Source organism: Babylonia areolata, chromosome 24, assembly GCF_041734735.1.
Source record: "Babylonia areolata isolate BAREFJ2019XMU chromosome 24, ASM4173473v1, whole genome shotgun sequence".
Lineage (NCBI taxonomy): Eukaryota > Metazoa > Mollusca > Gastropoda > Neogastropoda > Buccinidae > Babylonia > Babylonia areolata.
The window spans coordinates 17429088-17451526 of NC_134899.1; the positions used below are offsets into that span (position 1 = coordinate 17429088).

General features: G+C 43.6%; 1 protein-coding gene across 18 annotated transcripts in view; it reads left to right on the forward strand.

Moving 5' to 3' along the window:
• The window catches only part of LOC143299177 (C-Jun-amino-terminal kinase-interacting protein 4-like), a 128276-nt gene that overhangs the window by 91423 nt on the left and 14414 nt on the right, over positions 1 to 22439 (forward strand). For 15 of the 18 annotated variants that reach the window (XM_076612319.1, XM_076612321.1, XM_076612322.1 and 12 more), the window contains one exon: positions 6017 to 6046. The exons of the other annotated variants lie outside the window; for them this stretch is intronic. In XM_076612319.1, the coding sequence (XP_076468434.1) occupies positions 6017 to 6046 (30 nt within the window). The remainder of the gene's footprint in view (positions 1 to 6016; positions 6047 to 22439) is intronic. 18 annotated transcript variants of the gene reach the window in all.

Consider the following 22439-nt stretch of genomic DNA (forward strand, 5'->3'; position numbering starts at 1 on the left):
AGGCACATTGCTGCTTTTGCTGTGAACAAGTTAACAAGAAGTGTGTGTGTGTGTGTGTGTGTGTGTGTGTGTGGTGTGGTGTGGTGTGGTGTGGTGTGGTGTAGTGTGTTGTGTTGTGTTAGTGTGTGTGTGTGGTGTCGTGGTGTCGTGGTGTGTGTGTGTGTGTGTGTGTGTGTGTGTGTGTGTGTGTGTGTGAGAGAGAGAGAGAGAGAGAGAGAGAGAGAGAGAGAGAGAGAGAGATTTCCTACATTTTATCGTTTCCATTTTCTTTCTTTCCTTTTTCTTTTTCTCATTTAACGGCAACCCCCCCCCCCCCCCCTAGTCCCCGCCCCCTCCCGACGCAAAATTTGTCTCTGCCTCTCTCTGTCTGTCTCTTTCTATGTCTCTCTGACTGAATGCAGTTTACTATGCATGTGATATTTATATGAAATGCGTATAGCTTAGCTTACAGTATTTCACTGAACAAAGTATAGTTGTTGTTTTTCTGATACCTTTTTGATGGCATATAAATGAACAAACCCTCTGTCTGTCTGTCTGTCTCAGAAAACCATGCACATTTTGTCGTTTGCTGCCCAGTTCTATATGTCAAATGTTTATAAAACTGAAATACTACACGCATCACTATCTGTTTAAATTAGTCTCTTAATGTTGTCTAGTAATGTCAGTGTCGTTCATAATTTCCCCCTGTTTTTGTATAGGGCATTAACACTTAGAGAAATCGCTACTTCGTAAAATGAACGAAATCAATGTTATGTTATTTAAATCTATGATTGTTTGCTTATTTTATCTCATTGAGTCGTATCACGTTCATGTGGACTCCTTCACTTGGGGCTGAGGACTGATGTGAATAATCCGTTCCAATTCTCTCTCTGTTTCTCTCTGTCTCTCTCTGTCTCTGTCTTTCTCTGTATGCAGGCATGGGGAAAAGAAGGGGGAAGGTCATTCCCTTTTCCACGAGCACAAGAAGATATAATGGATTAACTTCGGACGTTTGGGTGAACGTTTGGCATTTTTACCGGGGGAAAATCAGCATTGATATTTATGCGGTTATTGGATATGTCCGACCAGAATCGAAATTAAAGATCCCTACTTCTTGGTAGAGACCTCTTTCCCCTTGATAGATATCATCAGAGATACGATGGATCAATGTGATACAGCCGGCATTTCATTAGTTTCTGTGTGTTTCTTTTTTCTTTTCTTTTTTTAAAAATCTTTATTTCTTTCACACAGTCTCCTCGTCTTTATTCTCATTCATTTCTTACTACACTCTGCTTATTAGGCGTTGCCTCTATCCCTTTTCCTCTTCGTGAATCACTTCTTCCTCCTCGACCTCTTTCTACTAGTTTCTCATTTCCTTCTCCCCCTCTTCCTCTGTTCTTCCTTGTCCTCATCTTCCTCCTCCATCTTCTTCATCCGATTAATAGTTTTTATCTTCTTCTTCTTCTTCTGTCTCTCTCTCTCTGTGTGTGTGTGTGTGTGTGTGTGTGTGTGTGTGTGTGTGTGTGTGTGTTGTGTGTGTGTGTGTGTCTCTCTCTCTCTCTCTGTTTCTCTCTGCTTATCGTTCTTCTCCTCTCATTAGACAATGTCCCATTCTGTTCAACATCCTGCACTACTATAAGTTTGGCTTTCTTCGATTCTCCGACGTTCGTTTAATTTAATTGAACGACTCCTCCTGCTCTTTTCCTATACATTTTGTTTTGTCTCTTTCGGCTCCTCCTTTTGTCGTGGAATGAGTGCCGTTGCCGTGAGCGCTTGGGGCCATCCAATTGGATTAAGTGCTGGGAGTGTGCTTTCCTTTCCTTTTTTTGTCTTTGTTTCTTTCCCTTTCTTTTCTTTTCATTTTAACCCTGTCTTCTTCTTCTTTCGTCCTGAAGCAGTTGAAAACGAGTGCCTTTTCGGTACTATTAGTTATATGTTATGGTTTGGTGTCGAGTGATTAATGGATAGAAGCCCGATTGACCTCGTGATCCTGTCGACGTGAACCGGAAACGGAAGTAACTTTGTCTTTAAAATCTGGGCCAGACGCGAGCCACTCAGTAGAGCTCTGTGGGCATGAACTCGAGGTCAGAAATCAGTCCGGCCTCCCATATCTATCTTAAACTCATTACGTAAAATTGGCAGTCCTTGTGGTCAGTTGATTTTATTTGATATGAATAGGCCACGGAACTTGCCTGTCTTTAAAGACTGTGTTTTGCTTCATATTTCTTATTTTTCTTCTTCGTTCGTGAGTTGCAGCAACCATGTGCACTCGTATGTACGAATGGGCTTTTATGTGTAAGACTGTACACCCCGCCATGTTGGCAGCCATACTCTGTTTTTGGGTGTGTGCATGCTGGTTATGATCTTGTTCCATAACCCACTGAACGCTGACATTTGATGTGCGTGTTTGATCTTCTGCATGCGTATACATACGGAAGGGGTTTAGGCACTTGCAGGTCTGAACATGTATTGACATGGGAAATCTGAAAAATTGTCCACCTTTCATCCACCAGGTACACCAAAAACAGGTATCGAACCTAGGAAACTCGGACGAGAATCTAGCTCTCGATCCGTTCGGCCACAGCACCCGTCTTGCTGCGTACAATGGTTTCTTTTTTTAAATTTTTTTTTATGTGATTGGAATTGCAATGGATTTCCCCAGTTGGCTCCATTGCAATCAATTCACCAGTTGTCTCCCATAGTGTAGCAGAGAGCTTTTTGCAGATGTCATAATTTCTTGCCATCCTTAATCACTTGGAGATCGCATTTTCCTCACCCCAGAATTCTGTCTCGGATTTATATTTTCCACGAGGCCTGGTTTGTACGTCCTATGATTGACAATGCCCGCATTAGATTGCATGATTTGTACGAAGAGGTGTATTGGTTACTTGTCTTTTTTCCCCTTTCTTCTCCTTCATAAGACAGGCATTCAGTGGCTTAGCTGAGAAATAATTGAAGAGGGGTCTTTTTTTTATGGCGGGGCAGGTGTGAGGTAAAGGGGAAGTGCGGTGTGTAGTATGGTGGGAATGATAATATATTTCCATCATCTGCATGGCTTCATTACTGCCGCATGATGAATTTTCTTTCTTTCTGCTTCCACGGGGTACCCCCCCCCCCACCCCCCCTTAACCCGTGTCTGTGAGAGGGCTTTTACGTGTTTGACCATTTTTGCCCTGCAGAGTGGCGGCCGTACTCCTTTTTGGGGGTGTGCATGTTGGGCATATCGTGTTTCCTTGATGTTCGTCCTTCGGATTCGACGATGACCATGGCTTCAAATATCAGACAGAAGATCGGTGGCTTTGTGTCCGGAGCCGACTGAACCCACTGAAGACTGTCACGGGATCTTTAACGTGCGTATTAGAGTTTCTGTATTTGTCTTCACACGAAGGGAATTAAGGCACCAGCACGTCTGCGCGTATCTTCACCTGGGAGATCAGAAAACGTTCCGCCCTTTGCCTACCAGGTGCCGATACTGGGATCAAACCCAGGACCTTAAGATTTAAAGTCCAACGCACTAACCACTCAGCTGTTGCGCTCGTCTTGAACGGTGAATAAACAATAGGGCACAATAACCTGTGCTTCTTTAAATAACACGAAAATACACAACTTCGACCCCAATGTTGCTTTTCGATTTCCACCTGCTAAAAGAAAAACAACAAAGAACAAAACAGTTTTACAGAACAAGAAACTCCTTCAAATGAGGAGGTTAGCTGATAGCTCGCATCTCGAAGATTTAAAAAAAAAAAAAAAAAAAATGGTGCTGTCTCTCATTTGTGACATTTTCAGGCGATCTTGCTTATTTCGCGATTACCTCTCATCTTAGTGGGAAATTCACAGGAAGCAGTTTGGATGCTGGTCCTACAGTGAAGCTGTGTACAGCGGGCCTTCACTAGACATCAGTTGCCTCTGTCTGTCTGTTAGGTGTCCGAGGGTCTGGCTTTTCAATGTGTCCTCTTTCTTCTGTCTTGTCTGGCCTTTATCCTTCCTCTAGCCTTTCTACTTTTGTTCTGGCTTTTCCCCTCTCGGCCTCTTTCTCTCACTGTCTGTGTGTCTGTCACTTTCTCTCTCTCCTCTCTTGCACACTCTCTATTTCTCGACATATATCTGTCATCCTCTCTCCATCTGTCTCTCCACCAGCCTCTCACTTCCCTTCCCTCTCTCTTGCTTCTTCTTTTCTCTTCTGCTGTCTCAGCATGTGTGATTCCCTGTTTGTGTGTTTGTTTTCCTGTGTCTGATCTTGTGGTGTACATCTGGTTTGATATTATCCTTCCATCGACCTGCGCCCCCCAAGCCCCCCCCCCCCCCAACCCTCTCCCCCCACCTCCCCCCCCCCGCCCCGTCCGCCTCTCTGTCGGTGTGTCTCTGTGTGTGTTTGTCCCCCCCCCTCTCTCTCTCATTGTAGCTTGATAATTATCACTGCCCCCGCGCCCCCCCCCCCCCCCCCAACCCCCTGGGGTGACGCGTCTGTGGAGACAGGCAGTGGTGATTCCAGTGACGACGAACACAATTGTTGTTCCGCAGTGCGGCCACTGCTTGGTCGCCAGCATACTGGGTTTTCTGTTTCTGAGACAATGACCAAATTGCAAGCAGCCGTTGCTTTCAGACCTGTCAAAGACGAGAGCTCTCTGCTGGCATTGTATTTATAGCACCTGGTTGTATCTGCTGCATCCTTGTCGGTATTCAGTGACTGCTGAGGTGGATGTGTGTGTGTGTGTGTGTGTGTGTGTCTGTGTGTGTGTGTGTTGCTGAACAGTTTTCTCTTTTGGGAACCTTTGAAGCCCGTGTAGTTAAACCTAAAGGTAATAAACTTTAGATTTCCATATGTTACACTCAGATTTCCTTCAGGGGGCGTTGATTAAGAATGAAAAGGTGGGATTCTTTGCCGACTTCGCTTTTCTTTCTTTTTTGATTGTGACAAAGTGTACCTGATATACGTTGAAGATACCGGTGCATTCCATGCATACTTCAGTGTTTAGGGTTTGTGTGGAAGTCGTGCCCTTCTTTCCATCACTCGAACTTCCTTCTTACTGCCGTGCTGACATTTCTTGTGATTTGCTTTTCAGATTGCTGATCAAAAGCTTTTTTTAAGTCTTAACGGCGGATGTTTGATCTTTTGCTGATTAATTCACTGTTGTGAATAATTTCATTTATCCATCGGCGAGACTGAGATTTTGTTTGTGTTGTTTGTAAATTGCATTGGTACATACGGAATGTCTTTTTTTTAATTTTTATATAGATTGATGAAAGACAAATATTTTTTTGTAAGTAACAAGGATTGGAGTGTTGGGGATGATTGTTTCACTCAAATATTTTTTGGTTTATTCGTTTATATTTTATTTTTGTTCGTTCTTTAAGTTATTGCTACAGTGACTGCATCAACTATTCATTGCTTTGCTTAGGGTGAAGTTTCACAAATTGAGCACACAGAATTTGCTTCTCTGTTTTTGAACAGGACATACCTATGACACAGCATTATGTTTGTTGACCATTGTATATTGTTTCTTGTTTGTATCAGTTTTGTGCAGTATTGTTTTGATCTTGTTCTGTCTCAGTCTCTGTCTATATCGCTGTCTGTCTTTGTAGTTTATGTCTATCTCTCAGTCTCTGACCCCCCACCCCACCCCTCGCACCCCTTCTCCCCCTCCGTGTGTGTGTGTGTGTGTGTGTGTGTGTGTGTGTGTGTGTGTGTGTGTGTGTGTGATTGCGTGATTGCGTGCGTGATTGCGTGCATGCGCTTGTTCTTGATTGTTTGTTCAAACGTGTAAGATATTGGTTTTGACGTTTGTTCTAGCCTCACAGCATAACCATAGGCTTTGGCATCAGTGCTGTTTGCTGGCTCAGCAAAACGCAATCAGAATGCAGTCTGGTGTGAAAAAGATATTAGATATAGCTCCTATAACTACGTTAAGGCTAATGGTAAATCTTATGCTTGATGTATTTAGTATTAAACCCTGCCTGGTTGCTTTCCCGCCATTTGTATACTTGCTGCCTCCCTTTATTATGTTTGACTGATGTGTGTGTGTTCTTGTTCTTTTAGCTCAAGGCAAGCTTCGAGGACTGCATGAAGGTATATAGAATGTTGTCTCTCGCGCATGGTTCTCTCTTTATGTCGGTGTACTCACTGAGGATGTTGTGGCTGTACCGTGTGGTGGAGGGATCGTCGTCCTCGGAACGATTCTGTTCATTGTGTTGTTGTTGACAGAGCGTGAGGCACCCCCTGTGATTTCAAGAGTTCTGTTCTGCTCCAACTTGGGGGGAAGGTCTTGGCACTGACTTTTTGATTGTACAGTAACTGAATTCTGAAGCGCTCTTGTCTTTTTTTCCCCTCCCTCTCTCTCGTGTATTTGGCTTTGAACTACTAACAGAAAGTACATCAGCTTCAGTGACATTTCTTCCTGTCTCACCAACCACATACCCTCTGTATGTATGTATGTATTATGTATGTCTGTGTTTGTGTATGCGTGGGCGTGCTTGTGTGTGTGTGTGTGTGTGTGTGTGTGTGTGTGTGTGTGTGTGCGAGGGTGTGTGTGTGTGTGTGTGTGTGTGTGTGTGTGTGTGTGTGTGTGTGAGGGATTGATAGATTTGATAGAGAGCGAGGTCGTGCTTTGATTTACTAACAGAATACTTGCTTAACCTTCCCCCATGTACCTTGTTGTCTGTCTGTATGTCTTAGTCTCCCCATCTCTCTCTATCTCACTCTCTCTGTTTTTCACACACACACACACACACACACACACACACACAAACAAACACACGCCCGCCTGACACACAAACACACACACACACACACGCGCGCGCGCGCGCGACACACACACACACACACACACACACACACACACACACACACACACACACACACACACACACACACACACACACACACAAGAATACACAAGCAAAATACATGTATAGATAAGTGAACGCATTAGAAAAGAAAAAAAGAAAGAAGACAACTGAATGAACATACGAATGTAGTTTCTTTGACGCATGGTGAGATCAGTATTTTCGTTTACTTTTTTGTATGTACATCCCCCTTCTGTCTGTGTTTTCTTCCTGTTTATTCACTCAATCACTTATTTATCTATGTATATGTATATATATCTTTGTGCGTGCGTGCTCACAAACTATCCAACCTCTTTTTTTTTTTTTTTGCTTTATCTGAAGGTCTGCCTTTATCTCTCTTTTGAATGGTGTCAGTTTGTCATTTAAATCTGGTGACAGAGTACCTGCATGCTCGTGTATCGCTGTACATGTATATATTGTGTTATTTGCGTGAGAAGGACAGTGTGAGCTGAAGTATGTACAGCACAGTGCACTGGAACAAAATGCAGAACGGCACAGCCATGAAGGAGGTGGGGCCGCATGAAGGGTTTGGGTAGGAAATGGAAGCAAAACGATCCCGTGTCATGAACTGAAACCCTGAAGTCAGAAGAATCAGGGAGGTCGTGGTAAGATCAGGTGCTAGATGATGGACGTGGGATTTGCCTCCCTCTCTTCCTCCACGACCCCCCCCCCTCCTTCCCTAGTTTCCCTCCCACACCCCCTCAATCTCACCCACCCTTTCGCCCTCCCATAAGTCGATCTCTTTGATGTGGTTGTACAGCCGTAATGCCACGATGATGAGACGGTGTAGTATATAGTTCCTGAACACGTCTGCCGTGGGGTCTGTCTGTTGGTGAAAATATGAACCGATCAGTGACAGTTACACGCTGTTTATCGATTGATCTCTGGGGCAGGAAGAGGCATATGTCTGGGAATGTGTCTCGCCATCAGTGTCCACTACTTAATCTTTCATTCCTACTTTTAAAATATCGGCTAGTTTGCATGGACATATCTTTATTCACGTATAGTGAATGTAGACTGTATAAAAACGTCAGATCTTGGAAATCGAGGTTTATTATATTAGGAGCATTTGGTGATGAAAACGTTTCACCAGAAAGCTTTTTTTCTTTGTTTTTTTTTTCCAGTGCTGATTCCTTGAACCGTGTTGCAAAGTAAATTGTAGAAACATCAATCATAGTTAGATTTTCGGATCTGTTTTGCAGACATATAGGTCTCAAGTTAACCATTTTGATATGCCACAAGTAGTTACATCAAGTCAGCCATCTTGATGTAAATGCTGACGACGTAAGAAATCCAGTACACCATCATTTATAATTTAGTGGAGTATTTGCCTGTCGTGTCTACTGGTGGAAAGAGGTGATGTGACTGTGAGGTAAATTATGGTCAGAAACTACTGTCATTGCCAGTTCTCATTACTCTTTCTTTTTGTGGTTCCCAGTTAATGTTGACATCAGCTGTGATGAAAAATGTATCGAAAAGAGGTGTGCAAGACATAGACTGACCCACTTCTCACTGTCCCGTCCAGTTTGTGTTTCTGGTGGGGAAACTAATAGCTCATTATCGTTCATGGCGGCAAGTGATTACCACGCTGAGTGAGTTTTTTTGAGGAAAGCGATGGAGTATCTAGAGGTGACCAAAAGGTCCGGATACACGAGCGTTGTCGTACGTATTGCGGAAGCTTATTCCAAAGTCTAGCAATCAGACGTGTCAGTGGTCACCACGCAGAGTGAATTCTTTGACAGAGGAAAACATTGGGGTGTCTAGAGGTGACCTTCAGGTCTGGATACACGAGCATTGCACGAATTGGGGACGCGTATACCAACCTTTAGCGATCTGACGTGTCAGCGTGAAACAAATTGACAGTCACGATAGAACTGAGACTGACAGGATGTTCATTTCTCCCATTTTCAAAATTCTTATGGTCCAGGGTAGCTGTCATGTTTACTTTGATTGACTGTTTGAATGTGCGTATTAATTATTTTGTTATGTGAGTGCATATTCCATACGGATTCACGGCTCTGATAGAACTCCTATTGTATGCGTTGTTCAGCTTTCCGACAACGTCACATTTGATTTAGCTCACCATCTGCAGGATGTGAGCCTCACAATGGGAGTTATTTTGTCTGGAATACTATTCATCTTCTTGGAATTTGACATGCATGCAGTATTTCAAACCAAAGCTCTCAGCCTCTGTAAATATTTGGTGGCTACAATGACTCGGGATCAATTTGATATAAGGTCGGATTGTCTTCCCCCAATGTACGTTGTACGGATGAGAAGGATTGTGTGTGGCCACCTGAACGCAGTCTGGCCCAGAGAGATGGCAGACAGCTTTTAGTGGCAAGGACAGGAAAAGCAGCAAGAGTCAGATCTTTGTGAGGTTGTCCACATCACAGACTTGATGCCATTAGGGAGGAGAGGTTTGGAAGCAGGGGAGTGAGGTTGTGGCAAAGAGCTGAAGCTGGAGAGGGAAGCAGAATAGCCCCGTTCCTCAGGCTGAAACCCAAGGCCAAAAGAATTAAGGAGGACGTTTTAAGATCAAGCAGATGAAATGCTGGATCATGGACATAGAAATGGACCCATACCCACAAGGCCCCCCCACCCCACCCCCCTCCCCCTCCTTTTTCATGAAGGGGGCCTTGGCTGCCTGTTACTTTGATGTGGTTACAGTGCGTGATGCCATGGTGGTAGAGACAAAGAGTGGTGTATACGTCTGCCCTAGGGTCTGGTTGTTTGTGACGACCTGAACTGATCGAGAATAATTCCAGGATACTTATTGATTATCGCTTAGGCATGGGGGTGGGATGGGGGCGTGGGGGTGGGAGCTGTATCGGGTACTGGTTCTGTAACTTCCATTTGGTGCATTTTTTGCTCTTATGTGTAGACAAAGTGAATGTGTGTGATAGCTTTTTTCGGTTGTTCATGTGTGTGTGTGTGTGTGTGTGTGTGTGTGTGTGTGTGTGTGTGTGTGTGTGCGTGCGCATGTGTCTGTGTGTGTGTCTGTGTGTGTGTCTGTGGTACACTTGTCATTTTCTTTTGAAATTTGGCGAAAAGGAATCATTTGAAAATAGGTTTTTCCCACACATTCCAACAAAAATAACAACGCTGTACTGGAGATGGCACAATAAGCAATAAACAATTCAACAATCATTTTACTGTTACATTTCCTTCTTTAATTCTTTTTTTTTTAAACAAAAATTTTGCGCTTTTATGTTGTCTTCCTGCTTTTAACAGTTTGATGTTTGCTGGCACTGCCATAATATACAGACTGACGTAGGTAAGGATCTAACACTGCCGTCTATTTGTCCGAGATAATATGCATCAGTTCAGAATATATCCTGCTGTTTTTGAAAACAATGTTCTTAACCGTTGTGGTGGTGGCTGCAATGACATGATGAGTTTTGAGATGGGTCTGACTGATTCCATGATTAACTGTATGGATGGAAAGACTGTATATGGACTCCTTGAAAATAGTGGAGTCTTGGGAGAATGGACAGACGGCTTTTAGTGGGTATGACGGGGAAAAACAACGAGAATCAGGTCTTCCGAGTGGCTGTCTTGGGCTTGAAAGGTAGGGGAGGGGAAGACAGGAGGCGGGGTAATGATGGTGTGACAAAGGGCCATGGATGGAAAGTGGAGCCAGAATTGCCCCGTGTTCCAAACCGAAACCCAAGGTCAAGCGAATTAGGGAGTACACATTAGTCAGATCAAGTGCTGGGTGATGGACGTGGTTAATGCCCCCCCCCCCTCACACACACACACACCCAGACCTAAACCCCCCCCCCCTGTCCCCCCTCATCCGTCGCCGTCAGTCGCATTGATATGGGTGGGAAAACCACCATACCGATGTAGGGAGGCAGAGCGGTACAGTTCTGTACACGTCTGCCGCAGGGTCTGTTTGCTTGTGATTGGGGTATGATTCCACACCTTTTATCGATTAGGAGGAAGGTGGCAGAATGGTTAAGACGCTCAGCTGCCAATACAGAGAGTCCGTGAGGGTGTGGGTTCGAATCCCGCTCTCGCCCTTTCTCCTAAGTTTGACTGGAAAATCAAACTGAGCGTCTAGTCTTTCGGATGAGACAATAAACCGAGGTCCCGTGTGCAGCACGCACTTGGCGCACTGAAAAAGAACCCATGGCAACGAGAGTGTTGTCCTCTGGCGAAATTACGTAAAATGAAATCCACTTTCATAGGTACACAAATATGTAAGCATGCATTCAAGGCCTGACTAAGCGCGTTGGGTTATGCTGCTGGTCAGGCATCTGCTCCACAGATGTGGTGTAGCGTGTATGGATTTGTCCGAACGCAGTGACGCCTCCTTGAGAAAGTGAAACTGAAACTTATCGATTGATCACTTATGCAGGAGAGGCATTTTGTCTGTGACTTTTTTTTTTTTTTTTTTTTGGTCTACTGCTCGAGTTGATAATATGTACATGTAATTATATGCATTCTGTGAGCAAAGACTACAAAAAAATGTTCTACGGGTTGCGCTAAAAGATTTCAGATAAAATGTAATATAATATCACTTCTATAATCTTTCATTTGGGACTTCTTCTGTTTTTTAAAATTGATTTTTTTTAACTACTTCTGGCTATTTACAAACATTGACACAACTTACTCAAGAACGCAAGCCTAAGAATGATAGGGTGGTGTGGTGGTAGTGGTGGTGGTGATGGTAGTGGTGGTGTTGATGGTATGTGTTTGTGAGGTAGATTGTGGTAAGTTAGAAATGGTAGGGTGGTCGCGTTTCTAATTATTCTCTCTTTTGCGATCTGGGGTAGTCTCTTAATAATAATAATGGATACTTATATAGCACACTATCCAGAAATCAGCTCTAGGTGCTTTACCAAAACGCTTTTGATAACATAAAACATTATATCTATGTTACATACACACACCAAAATGTGACCACACACACACACACACACACACACACACACGCACGCACGCACGCACGCACGCACGCACACACACACTGCATACATACATTTTAACATACATGTGTATCTAACAGCTACCCTAACACATACACACACATAGGCAGGCACATACTTACATAAACACACGCACACACAATACACATACATATACATGCATGTAGTTGTGAGCCTGCCACAACTGAACTTACTGCTGAGGGAAAAGGTGAGTTTTGAGACGAGATTTAAAAGATGCGAGGGAATCAGAATGACGGAGGTTATCAGGGAGCTTGTTCCACGTCTTTGGCGATTGAAAAGAAAACGATCTGTGTCCATAGGTCTTACTTCTGACGTGAGGTATCCTGAGAAGTCGAGTATCAGAGGAAGAACGGAGCTGGCGAGACGGGGTATAGATATGGATGAGTTCAGAAAGATACTTGGGCAGATACGTTGCTGCAGACAAGTTGCGAGGGTAGCTTTGCTTTCGATTCAGGTAAACCAACCAGTTGTAGACTGAAGGAGGGAAGAGGCAGAAGTTTAAACGCTCTGCAAATAGAGTCGTGGGGTTGTTCGAATCGTTCGAGCCTTTCTAACAAGTTGATATATGGGTAAGCCGATGAGACAAAAGAGAGGTTGCAGCAGCATCCACTGAAAAGAACCCAGGGCAACGAAGTGTTGGTGCACTGGCGAAATTACGTAAAATGAATCACCAGTTCATAGGTACAAATTTAAGCATGCATTCAAAGGGTGCTGTGGCGTGGTTAGCTGCTGGTCAGGATACACCCAAGATGCTGTACGGGGAGATTTGTAACGGTGGCTCTTGTAGAAAGTCAGGAAATTATACTTATAGAGAATCTGTTTTATCAATGTTTTTGTTTTCTGGATGTGGGTATTTTATCGGTCTTTCGTGAAGCTGGAAATATTATCCTTGCTGTATGTTTCCTTCCCAAGGCCCTTTGGAACTGAAGGAGAAGATGAAGAACAATGATGCTGCTGATTGTAACATACGTTGTCACAGTTGTCGCATACTGACCCTTTCCTCTTCTTCTACACCGTCTGTGTATCTGTCTGTCTGGCTGTTTCTCGCACACACACACACACACGCACACGCATACGCACACACACACACACACACACACACACACGGAGGATTAGGAGGGAAATGGCCACCTTCTTCAGTCAGTCACACTCCCATAGCTGCCATCTCACCCAGGCATAGATCACGTCTCAGTCTAAAACGTGGACATCAAAACTGGGGGAAATCAATAAGCCCTTGTTGTCCCCCACCCACCAACCCAAAGCTGCTTCCTCACCCCAACGCTTCCCAGGGCAGGGATTGGAGGGAGGTGTGTGTGTGTGCGTGGAGGGAAGGGAAGGTGGTGGCCTTGGGTGTCCGGCCTCATTCAATATTCATCAGTTGGAGATCCAGCAGGAGATCGTGCATGACTTGTGGATAGTGGTAACTTCTTCACTGGTCACCGCAGTTCTGTCTGTGTCCTTCTTCATCGTCTTCTTCTTCTCTTCTTCTTTATGATGATAAAAAGTGATATTGATAAAAGTAAAATAGGGGGAGGGGGAACCTACAAAAAGACTAACAATAATGAGGTGTAAATGATAATGATACCATCATCACCACCACCACCACCACTACTATGGAGAGTTATGCATGCGTGTGAATGACTGGTGCGAAAGCGCTTTGATTTGTCTCTGCACAAGATCCAGCGCTATATAAATACCATTATTATTATTATTATTATTACTACTACTATTGCTGCTGCTACTACTACTACTTATGATGATGATGATGTTAATAATGGTAGTAATAATGACTGGTCCTGTAGTAAAATGGGAATTAAAGATGGTAACATAGATAGAAAATATGAAACCATAGGGATCCACAGAAAGCTCCCAACCACAGCCCTCTCCAGACATTTTATACGGGCAGTCGTTTAGAGTTTGGACGCACAAATCAGGACAATTATTCATTCGCTTAGAGGCTCACTCAACCAGACTTTCTTGCCAAAGGCGTATGATGTGAGAGCGAAATAACAGGTGCCAGTTTGAGGAAGGGTGTGCATTTTTGACTCACTTGTGTAAACAAAGTGAGTCTGTGTTTTAACCCGGTGTTCGGTTGTCGGTGTGTGTGTGTGTGTGTGTGTGTGTGTGTGTGTGTGTGTGTGTGTGTGTGTGTGTGTGTGTGTGTCCGTGGTAAACTTTAACATTGACATTTTCTCTGCAACTACTTTGTCAGTTGACACCAAACTTGGCATAAAAATAGGAAAAATTCAGTTCTTTCCAGTCATCTTGTTTAAAACAATATTGGACCTCTGGGATGGGCACAAAAAATAAAGAATGAAGCCTAATTATATGCAAACTGCATGTACTGGTATATTTATATTTTTTGTATTCTCTAAACATGGCACTTTCATCTGATATTCTGACCCAACTGCTAGAGCAGTCATTATTATCATTTTTTGTTCAAACAGGAACTTCTTTTGCTAAGCATGGAAGTTTTATTTATTTTGCAGACGTTTTGGTGCAGATAGTAAAAAAGGGAAATTACTCTGTAATGCTAGGGGACTTAATTTGCTTTAAACTGATCTTTCTCATCTTAAACATTACATTTTGAAATTATACTCAATACATAAAAAGCTTGGATTTTTTTTTTAAAGTGTATCACAAGTGAGTCTCGAAGGCCTTGCCTCTCTTGTTCTGAATTACTTTCTGCTCGAATCTCGCATTGAAAGACGGCATGCGAAGTCGGCCAGACGTATTGTGCAAGTAGCGAACAGTCGGTCAATGGTTTGTTGAGTGTTTCTTGGCTGGGTCCAGTTCTTTCTCGAAAAAAAAAAAAAAAAAAGTTTCCGACCTTTTCTGGTTCCCTTTCCGTCGCTCGTCAGACTGTTGCTCTAAGGAATCGAGGGCTTTCCCCCTTTGCTCTATAGGTCAGTGAACTTCATACCACTGTGAGGAATCTTTTTGGGTGCAGTGTTGTCCTTGCTGGAGCTCCGGTCGTGAAGCTAAAACAGAACAACTACTGTATGTGTATAATACATGTCTTAGCAATGTGTGTTATTAAATCGATTATAGATTATTAGTAAGGTTTGCATTGTATTTTGCATTTCATTATTTAAAAAAATATTAACTGTTTACTTCCCTTTATTTTCTGCTCTATGCTGTCCAGATTACTGGGCACAGCAAAACATGGGTTATACGACCTTTGCTGTATTGGGCTGCTGTTAACTGTGAATTCGTGTTCTTGTTTTGGAATGTGGGAGCTTGGTTGGAGTTTGTGTTGTTCTGTGGAGCTAAAGCAAATGTCGCCTGTTTGTCCCAAACATGTCAACGATTTTCTCTTTTATAGATGAAATTATTCTTGTATCCTTTAAGAAGACAATACCGTTTGCTGTGTCCACATTTTCTTTACCGATTTCGTTTATTTATTTATTAGATTTATTTGTTCATTTATCTGTTTATTTGTTTATTGATACGCTTATCTATTATTTGTTTGTTTTTTTCATATTTTGTTCTGTTTTCTCGAAAACTTTTTCGCGTCTTCATAGAATTCTTTTTTAAATTCTGGAGATCTGTGAATCAGCTGTTATGAGAAAGAAAATATTATGGATTGATGATGAAAAAATTGCATTAAATTTATTAATGCTGACATATTAAACTTTTTTTTAAGCAAACAGAGCGCCACAGTAGAAATTATTCCTCGGAAGGACCTACATGTACTGTGTAACGCAGTGAAGGCATACCATAGTTGTCAGAAGAAAGAAAAAAGAATGATTACAATCATATTGGTATCGATTTCTCATTATAAAGTCATTCTTCAGACTGTACTCCAGCCCCTCTTGACAGCACTTAGCAACTCCGTAATGAGGCAGAAATGGACTTTTTAAAGGCAGTGGATTATTTCCGCAGTGAGGCAGAAATGGGCTTTGTTAAGGCGGTGGATCAAGTCGCCGTAATGACGTTGAGATGGGCTTTGCTAAGGCCGTGGAACAGAGAGGACACGGAACGGAGCAGTGAAGAGGCTTGCTTCGATTACATGGCTCAGGTTCAAATGACTTCACTGTCGTCTTTTCCTTCCATTGCCTCACCCCCACCCTGCCTCTCTGCGTTTTCAGATTCATTCCTTCCCTTCGACTCGCGCCTCTTGTGTTCGTCTGCACCTCCCTTCTTGTGTGTGCGTGTGTGTGTGTGTGTGTGTGTGTGTGTGTGTGTGTGTGTGTGTGTGTGTGTGTGTGCGCGTGTGTGTGTCACACACACGCACACGCACACACACACACACACACACACACACACACATTTTTCAGATTTACTTTCTCTTTTATTTTCCTTCTTCTTCCAAATAGTTTGATGTTGAATAAAAAAAAAAGAAGCTGTTGTTGCTTATTTAAGTTACCATCTTTAAAAAGAAACACCTCAGACTTTGAACCAGGATTCCACCTAGCGTTGGGCACTGCATTTTGCGAGATCAGACATTGACAGATAATAATATACCTTTCAGGACTTGTTCCTTGCCGGATTTTTAAGACGCTTCCGTTGACCTGGTTACCGGACACTGGGAGAGGTGGCTGAGGCAACAGAGCATTATAATGACAGTAAGAAAAGCTTGAAAGAACAGAAGAGATTAGGTCATGGTGAGAATTTTTTATTAATTTTTTTTTGTTTTTTTTGAGACAGTCATAATCAGGATTCAGATGTTCAAAGTAACACAATGGTGTGATGGAAAACCAAAGAACTATGATGGACCTTGGTTTTCCATCAAGTTTTCTTCAAACGCAGTACAGTAAGAGGTTACAGCCAAAACAAACATTTTGAACGTAAAAAAGATCAAGGTTAGCTGTTTAGGGTACTCCAATGTGCGATTGAAAACGTTTACAGAGTGATATGATTTACATTGTTCGTTTTTGTTACAGTTTCATAATTCTTGTGTTTGATTAAATGGACGAGTATTGGGGACCTTGCCTTTCATGTTTTAAATTTAAGTTTGTGCTACCAGAGACATATTTCCCCGCAATACTTATCTGCCTTCCATAGATACGTCTAACTTTGAAAAAGATGAAGATTTGCTTGCTAATCAATTGTCATGCCAAATGGAGAGCTTTTAAATTCTTTTATGATATTGAAAAAAAGAAAGAAAGGAAAAAAAAAAATCTTCCAACACTCTACAACTTCCATACGTTTATCTCAGTCTGACACCATTCGACAAGAACCTCTTAGAGAAGCAGTGTTGCCACCAATAGATCCGTTGCACAGTACTCGAAGCCCTATCGATTTTCCCCCTCCACCTGCGATTTTTTCCAGACTGCCCCAACGTCAGCTTGACAGCAGCACTTAGCAGATCTGAATCGGACAAAAATGCGATTGGGGAACAATACGGATCGGAAGAAAAGCGCAATAATGAGATTTGCTGAAAATAGGTTTCTGAGGCAGAGAGCGCAGTGTGACATATTGGACTGACTGGATTCCATGTCCGTGGGTCGGTGCTGACTGAGTTAGTTTGCTTTCATTACATGCATTGTTTACGGACTGTGAATGCAAGAGTATGTATAGACGTGCGTATATTCGTTAGCATGCCAACAAAAGAAACACCCCAACGCAATGAGCTCTGGCTGTAGGTTTAATGATTTGTTTACTAATTGATTTGAGTGTTTTAACTTGTTTGGAAGGGAGCCTGCAAAACGGCGGGACGGAAAAACTGCTTGATTTGATTTGTGAGGAGAGGGTCAGGGTGGAAATGTTGCTCTGATGTCCTCGCTGTCCACGATCCCTTGGCATTCACTCCTGTGCCAGATTCTTTCTTCGCTTCTCCTCCGTTCTGTTTCTCTCCCTCTCCCTCTCTTTCACACAGGTTCACGCGTGCACACACAGACACAGACACACACACACAAACACATACAGACACGCACAGACACACACACACGCCTACAAACACACGCACACATGCACACGCACACGCACACACCTACAAACACACACACACACCTACAAACACACACACACACGTACACACACAAGCACGCGCGCGCGCGCGCACACACACACACACACACACACACACAACACACACACACACACACACACCTACAAACAAACATCCCCTACAAACACACACACACCTACAAACACACCTGCAAATACACACACACACACACACACACACACACACACACACACACACACACACACACACACACACACACACACAGACGCTTGCTTTCTTTATTTTGCACACGTATGCACGCACTTGCCAGTGCGCACATACCACACACACACGCGCGCACGAATGCGCGCACGCTCGCACACACACACACACACACACACACACACACACGCGCGCGCGCAGAGGCAGACGAGTTTACTTACGGAACTATTCTTCCATCCATGTTTGCGTGCTGCAGGCAAAAGCAGTTACCACCTTTTAAGGGCTCCTGTTCTTCGTATTACCCCCGCATTTAGGCCACTTCCGTTGGCGTGGATTGTGGGAAGGAGAGAGAGGAGTGGGGATATGAAGAGGGGAAAATGTGGAGGATGGAAGGGAAGAGGTCAGGGGGCGGGGGGGGAGGGGGGGGGGGGGGGGCAGTGATGGTTATGGTTCTGTGTGTGATGAGGTGGGGAAGAGGGACAGAGAGGGATCGGTCGACTGGTAAGATCTCCACCGAATTGGGTCCCCGTATTTTATTGTCGGGCGTTCGTGTCTGCCCAGCCATTTGGTCATGTACGCGTGTGCGCCTGCTCACGCAAACAGACACACGCATTCACGTACGCACGCACGTACACATGCAAGAACGTAGCTACACATGCGCACACATGCACGCACGTGCGCGTACACACACATACACGTCAGTGCGTGTTTTGATCAAAGCAGTCCCTTGTGAATGGTGCTTTTATATGAATGTCTCTTAGTGGAGATCGTTAAGTGTTCTGTATTGCTCCGCCTGCCTTTCTTGGTTACTGAAAAAAGGAGAAAGAAATGGAGATGGAAGGGAGTGAGAGGGAAAGTGTTCCGGAGGGTGAGAATGCATGCTGGTTGGGTCTGTCGCAGACGGAAAACTTGATCATTTCCCTTCCTGCACCTCCGCAACCCCTCGGTAATTGCTGTCACTTCCATGCACTCAGCTTGATCCTTGAGACAGTTATCTTTTTTGAAAAATAAAACGCAAACGAACTCTGCGCACGTAAGTAAAAAAAAAAAGAAAAAGAAAAAAAAAAAAAAAAAAAAAAGGAACCTTATCGATTTTACATTATGTCAGAGTGCAGGCTAAGGCCACTTGATGGCACTTAGCCAATCAGTAAAGCAGCGAAAGCTAGCTTGGTTTTAGCCGTGGACTAGAGACAGAATGCGCCGGAGTAAGGAAGTCCGTGCATTCAGTGACCGCATGGAGGAGTGGTGGTCTCTCGATTTAGCAATATCTGAAGAGCTTCTGCCCTTTGCTTTTTTTTTTTTTTTTTTTTGAGGAGGGGGGGGGGGGTGGGGGCGTTTCTTTTACTGCAGCTGTCGAAGTCAGGGAGATGAACTGAAGACGGTAGGGGGAGAGAGCTGGTTGAAGGAGATGATGATGATGAGGAGGAAAACGGTGAATATGTCTGTGTGGAAGATGGCAAGGTGGGAAGGAAGGAAAATGTTAGCCTTGAGGATTTGGGTGTTACTTGTCCTGTCCACGCTTTTACTTGTAAACTGAATTGTCTTTGGTGAGTCAGTGCAGCGTATGTGAACGCTTGTTTTAATTGAATGAATATTAAACAGGGGAGTGATTTACTGTTCTTTAAAGACACAGACACGTCATTTGAACCATTTGGTACGATGTTTACAAAAAGGTTAAATAAAACGAAAAGAAAATACAGGAAAAAAGTTGAAAAGCGACCTTTTAGATTGACGTTGAACGTTAAATGATTGCTATCAGGACAAAATGAATCTAGATAGAAATTCTGTGAAAACGCGCAGACCCGGTCTCTCTGTCTTGAATGTGCCACACACCTTGTAAATGACCCAGACCAGTGAAATAAAACAACTTATGAAAAAAACTTACACGTCTGGCCTCCATGTAGCCACCTGTCGCCAGTTGAGGAGAGCTTCATGGGAAGGGGGAGGGGTGCAGCTCTGGCAGCATTACAGCAGGGGGGAAACGGACTGCTCATCAGGCATGCTATAGAGTCCTCCAAGTCCACTTGACAGCAATTAACCAGCCAGAACTGAAAATCAGTTTTGTTAAACATTAGCGGCGAAACACCTGCGAAGCACTGAAAAAAGAAAACAGTTCGGTCTGGCCATGGGTGAGGTAGTGGTAAAATTGCATTTTTTTTTTTTGACTGCGTTTTTCCCCCCCTCCGCCTCCTCCAATTTTTCAATCTCCCCGTTATTCCACCCTTTCCACCACCTCCCAGTCTGTTCTTCAGTTCCTGTTGTTCTCAGTTTTAGTATTGAGAAAAAAAAAGAAAAAAAAAAAGAAGAGGTGCGTGGAATGTGACGTAATTGTTTATATGAAATCTTACCTGCTGTTGTTTTCGCCTGTATTTTTATATAGTAGGATCAGTTTAATTTTTCCCAGGTGTAAGCAGTCTAATCCAGATAATGTAATGTTAGCTTCAGTTGCCAGGCAAAACGTTTCCTCACGGTGCATGCGTGTTATTATTTATTTCGTTGTACTGTGCCTCAAAAGCTACGTCTTTGGAAGGAAATCATGTCTTACACTATTACATAATAGCTTTTGAGCAATATCTGAATTTGAATATATTCTGGAAAGTAAGAGAGAGTGGAGTGTGTGTGTGTGTGTGTGTGTGTGTGTGTGTGTGTGTGTGTGTGTGTGTGTGTTTCAGACTCTAAATCATTGCTCAACGCGTCTTTTTCACGTCCAACATCTCTCTCTGTATCTGTCTCTTGTCTCTCTCTTTCTCTTTTTGACTGTCTGTCAGTCTGTCTGCCTCAGACTCTTTCGCTCGCTCACTCTGGATTTCCTCATTAATACAGATGCCCCAATTAGCAGGGTACATCGTGTACGGTGCAGTAAGCTCAGTCAGTGTCTGATAGGCTCTGATGTTTGCAGTATTGTACGTGTTGCTCTCCTGACACCGCCACCTTGTTCTGTATCTCTGCAACCCCTACACCCACACCCATTTGCCCCGCTGTACTCCTTTATTTTTCTGATTCAGCGGGACTTTTTGCCGCCGCCTCTCTAATGAATTTCCTGCCATTTGATACTCTCCGTCCCCCCACGCCCCCCCCCCTCCACTCCATCTGTCTACCTCCCTCGCTCCTTCTCCAACGGCAGCTCCTAATCTACCTGACTGGGAAAGCTCGTTAACGCTGCCTGGGCAGAAGGACAGCGCGCGCCACTGGAGGGGACTGTGAAGCGGAAAGCCAGAAGCCGGGCCGCTGGAACCTTTTGTTGCCGGTAGCAGCCATCCCCGAGCCACCGCTTCCTCACTGCAGCAGTTTCGCTTTCGCTTTTCGCCCTTCATTGAGAGGGTCTCCCACAGGGATTGGTGCTATGTGCCCGTTAGAATTATTCTCCCGGAAGAGGCTGCAAAGAGGCAGATTGGCCAAAGTGAAGTGAGAGAGAGAGAGAAAGGAGAAAGGGAGGGAGGTAGGTAGGAAGGGAAGATGAAGAGAGAGAGAGAGAGAGAGAGAGAGAGAGAGAGAGGAGAGAGAGCTGATAGGTACAGAGAGAACGAGATGCTTAGATGGGGCAAAAAGTCCTTCGTGAAAAATAGGAAAATGCACCCCACAATGAGGAGTGAACACGTGTATCTCACCAGATTCGATGCGGAAGCAGATGTCATTTTCCATACTTTATACCTCTGAAGGACTGGACATGTCACATACACACACCTACCCATTAAGCAACTGAGTTCATGTCACAGATACACAAATCCATTGTTCAGAAAAAGAAAGCAGTCAATATTTGATCATTGACCTGCCTGAACTAAGAAAGCACGCACATTTATTTAAAATCGATCTTACGAAAATCAGTAATGGTCAGTGTTATTGTCTTTTCATCAAAAGCTCCACTATCATTTTTTTCATAAATTGGATATTATAGTGGTCATGTTCGTTGCTGTCTTCATATTAAGATGACACGAGAGAGAGAGAGAGAGAGAGAGAGAGAGAGAGAGAGAGAGAGAGAGAGAGAGCATGCATTTATGATATATATTTCTGCATTTCTAATATTAGCAACATCTCATCAGCTTGAGATTATTTGGTGGTGGAAGTGGAAGAAATAAAAACATCGATCTGCATAAGAACACTCTGAAGAGAATTGAGTTGATATACGATATGGCTCTTCCTGGTTCCAAAAAGGAGGAGGATTCTCACATCTGTTTAATTCCCAACATTGAAAAAAAAAAGAATCAGTGTTATAAGTTCGGGTATTTTGTTTTTATACAATGTGTTTAAAAAAAAAAAATCCCCAATCCTGGTCAGAACCCGCGTCTTTCTTTGTAGTTGAGGTATTTTCGTGCTAAAGTTCTTGATATCTTTAATGCGATGCTATTGATAGTGGCTCATGTTGGTGTAATTTGATGGTGTTGCTGAAGATTGGCCTCACCTCCGACTGCTTGCAGGTGTGGTTGTGTCTGTGTTGTTCGCTCCTGCAAGTTTCTGTTGTGGAGACGCACAGTTACAGGGTGGGCGAGAACAGAATTTTGGATCGTGCTTGATGTTTTTCTTACTTTTTACCGTCAAGAAGAAAAGTG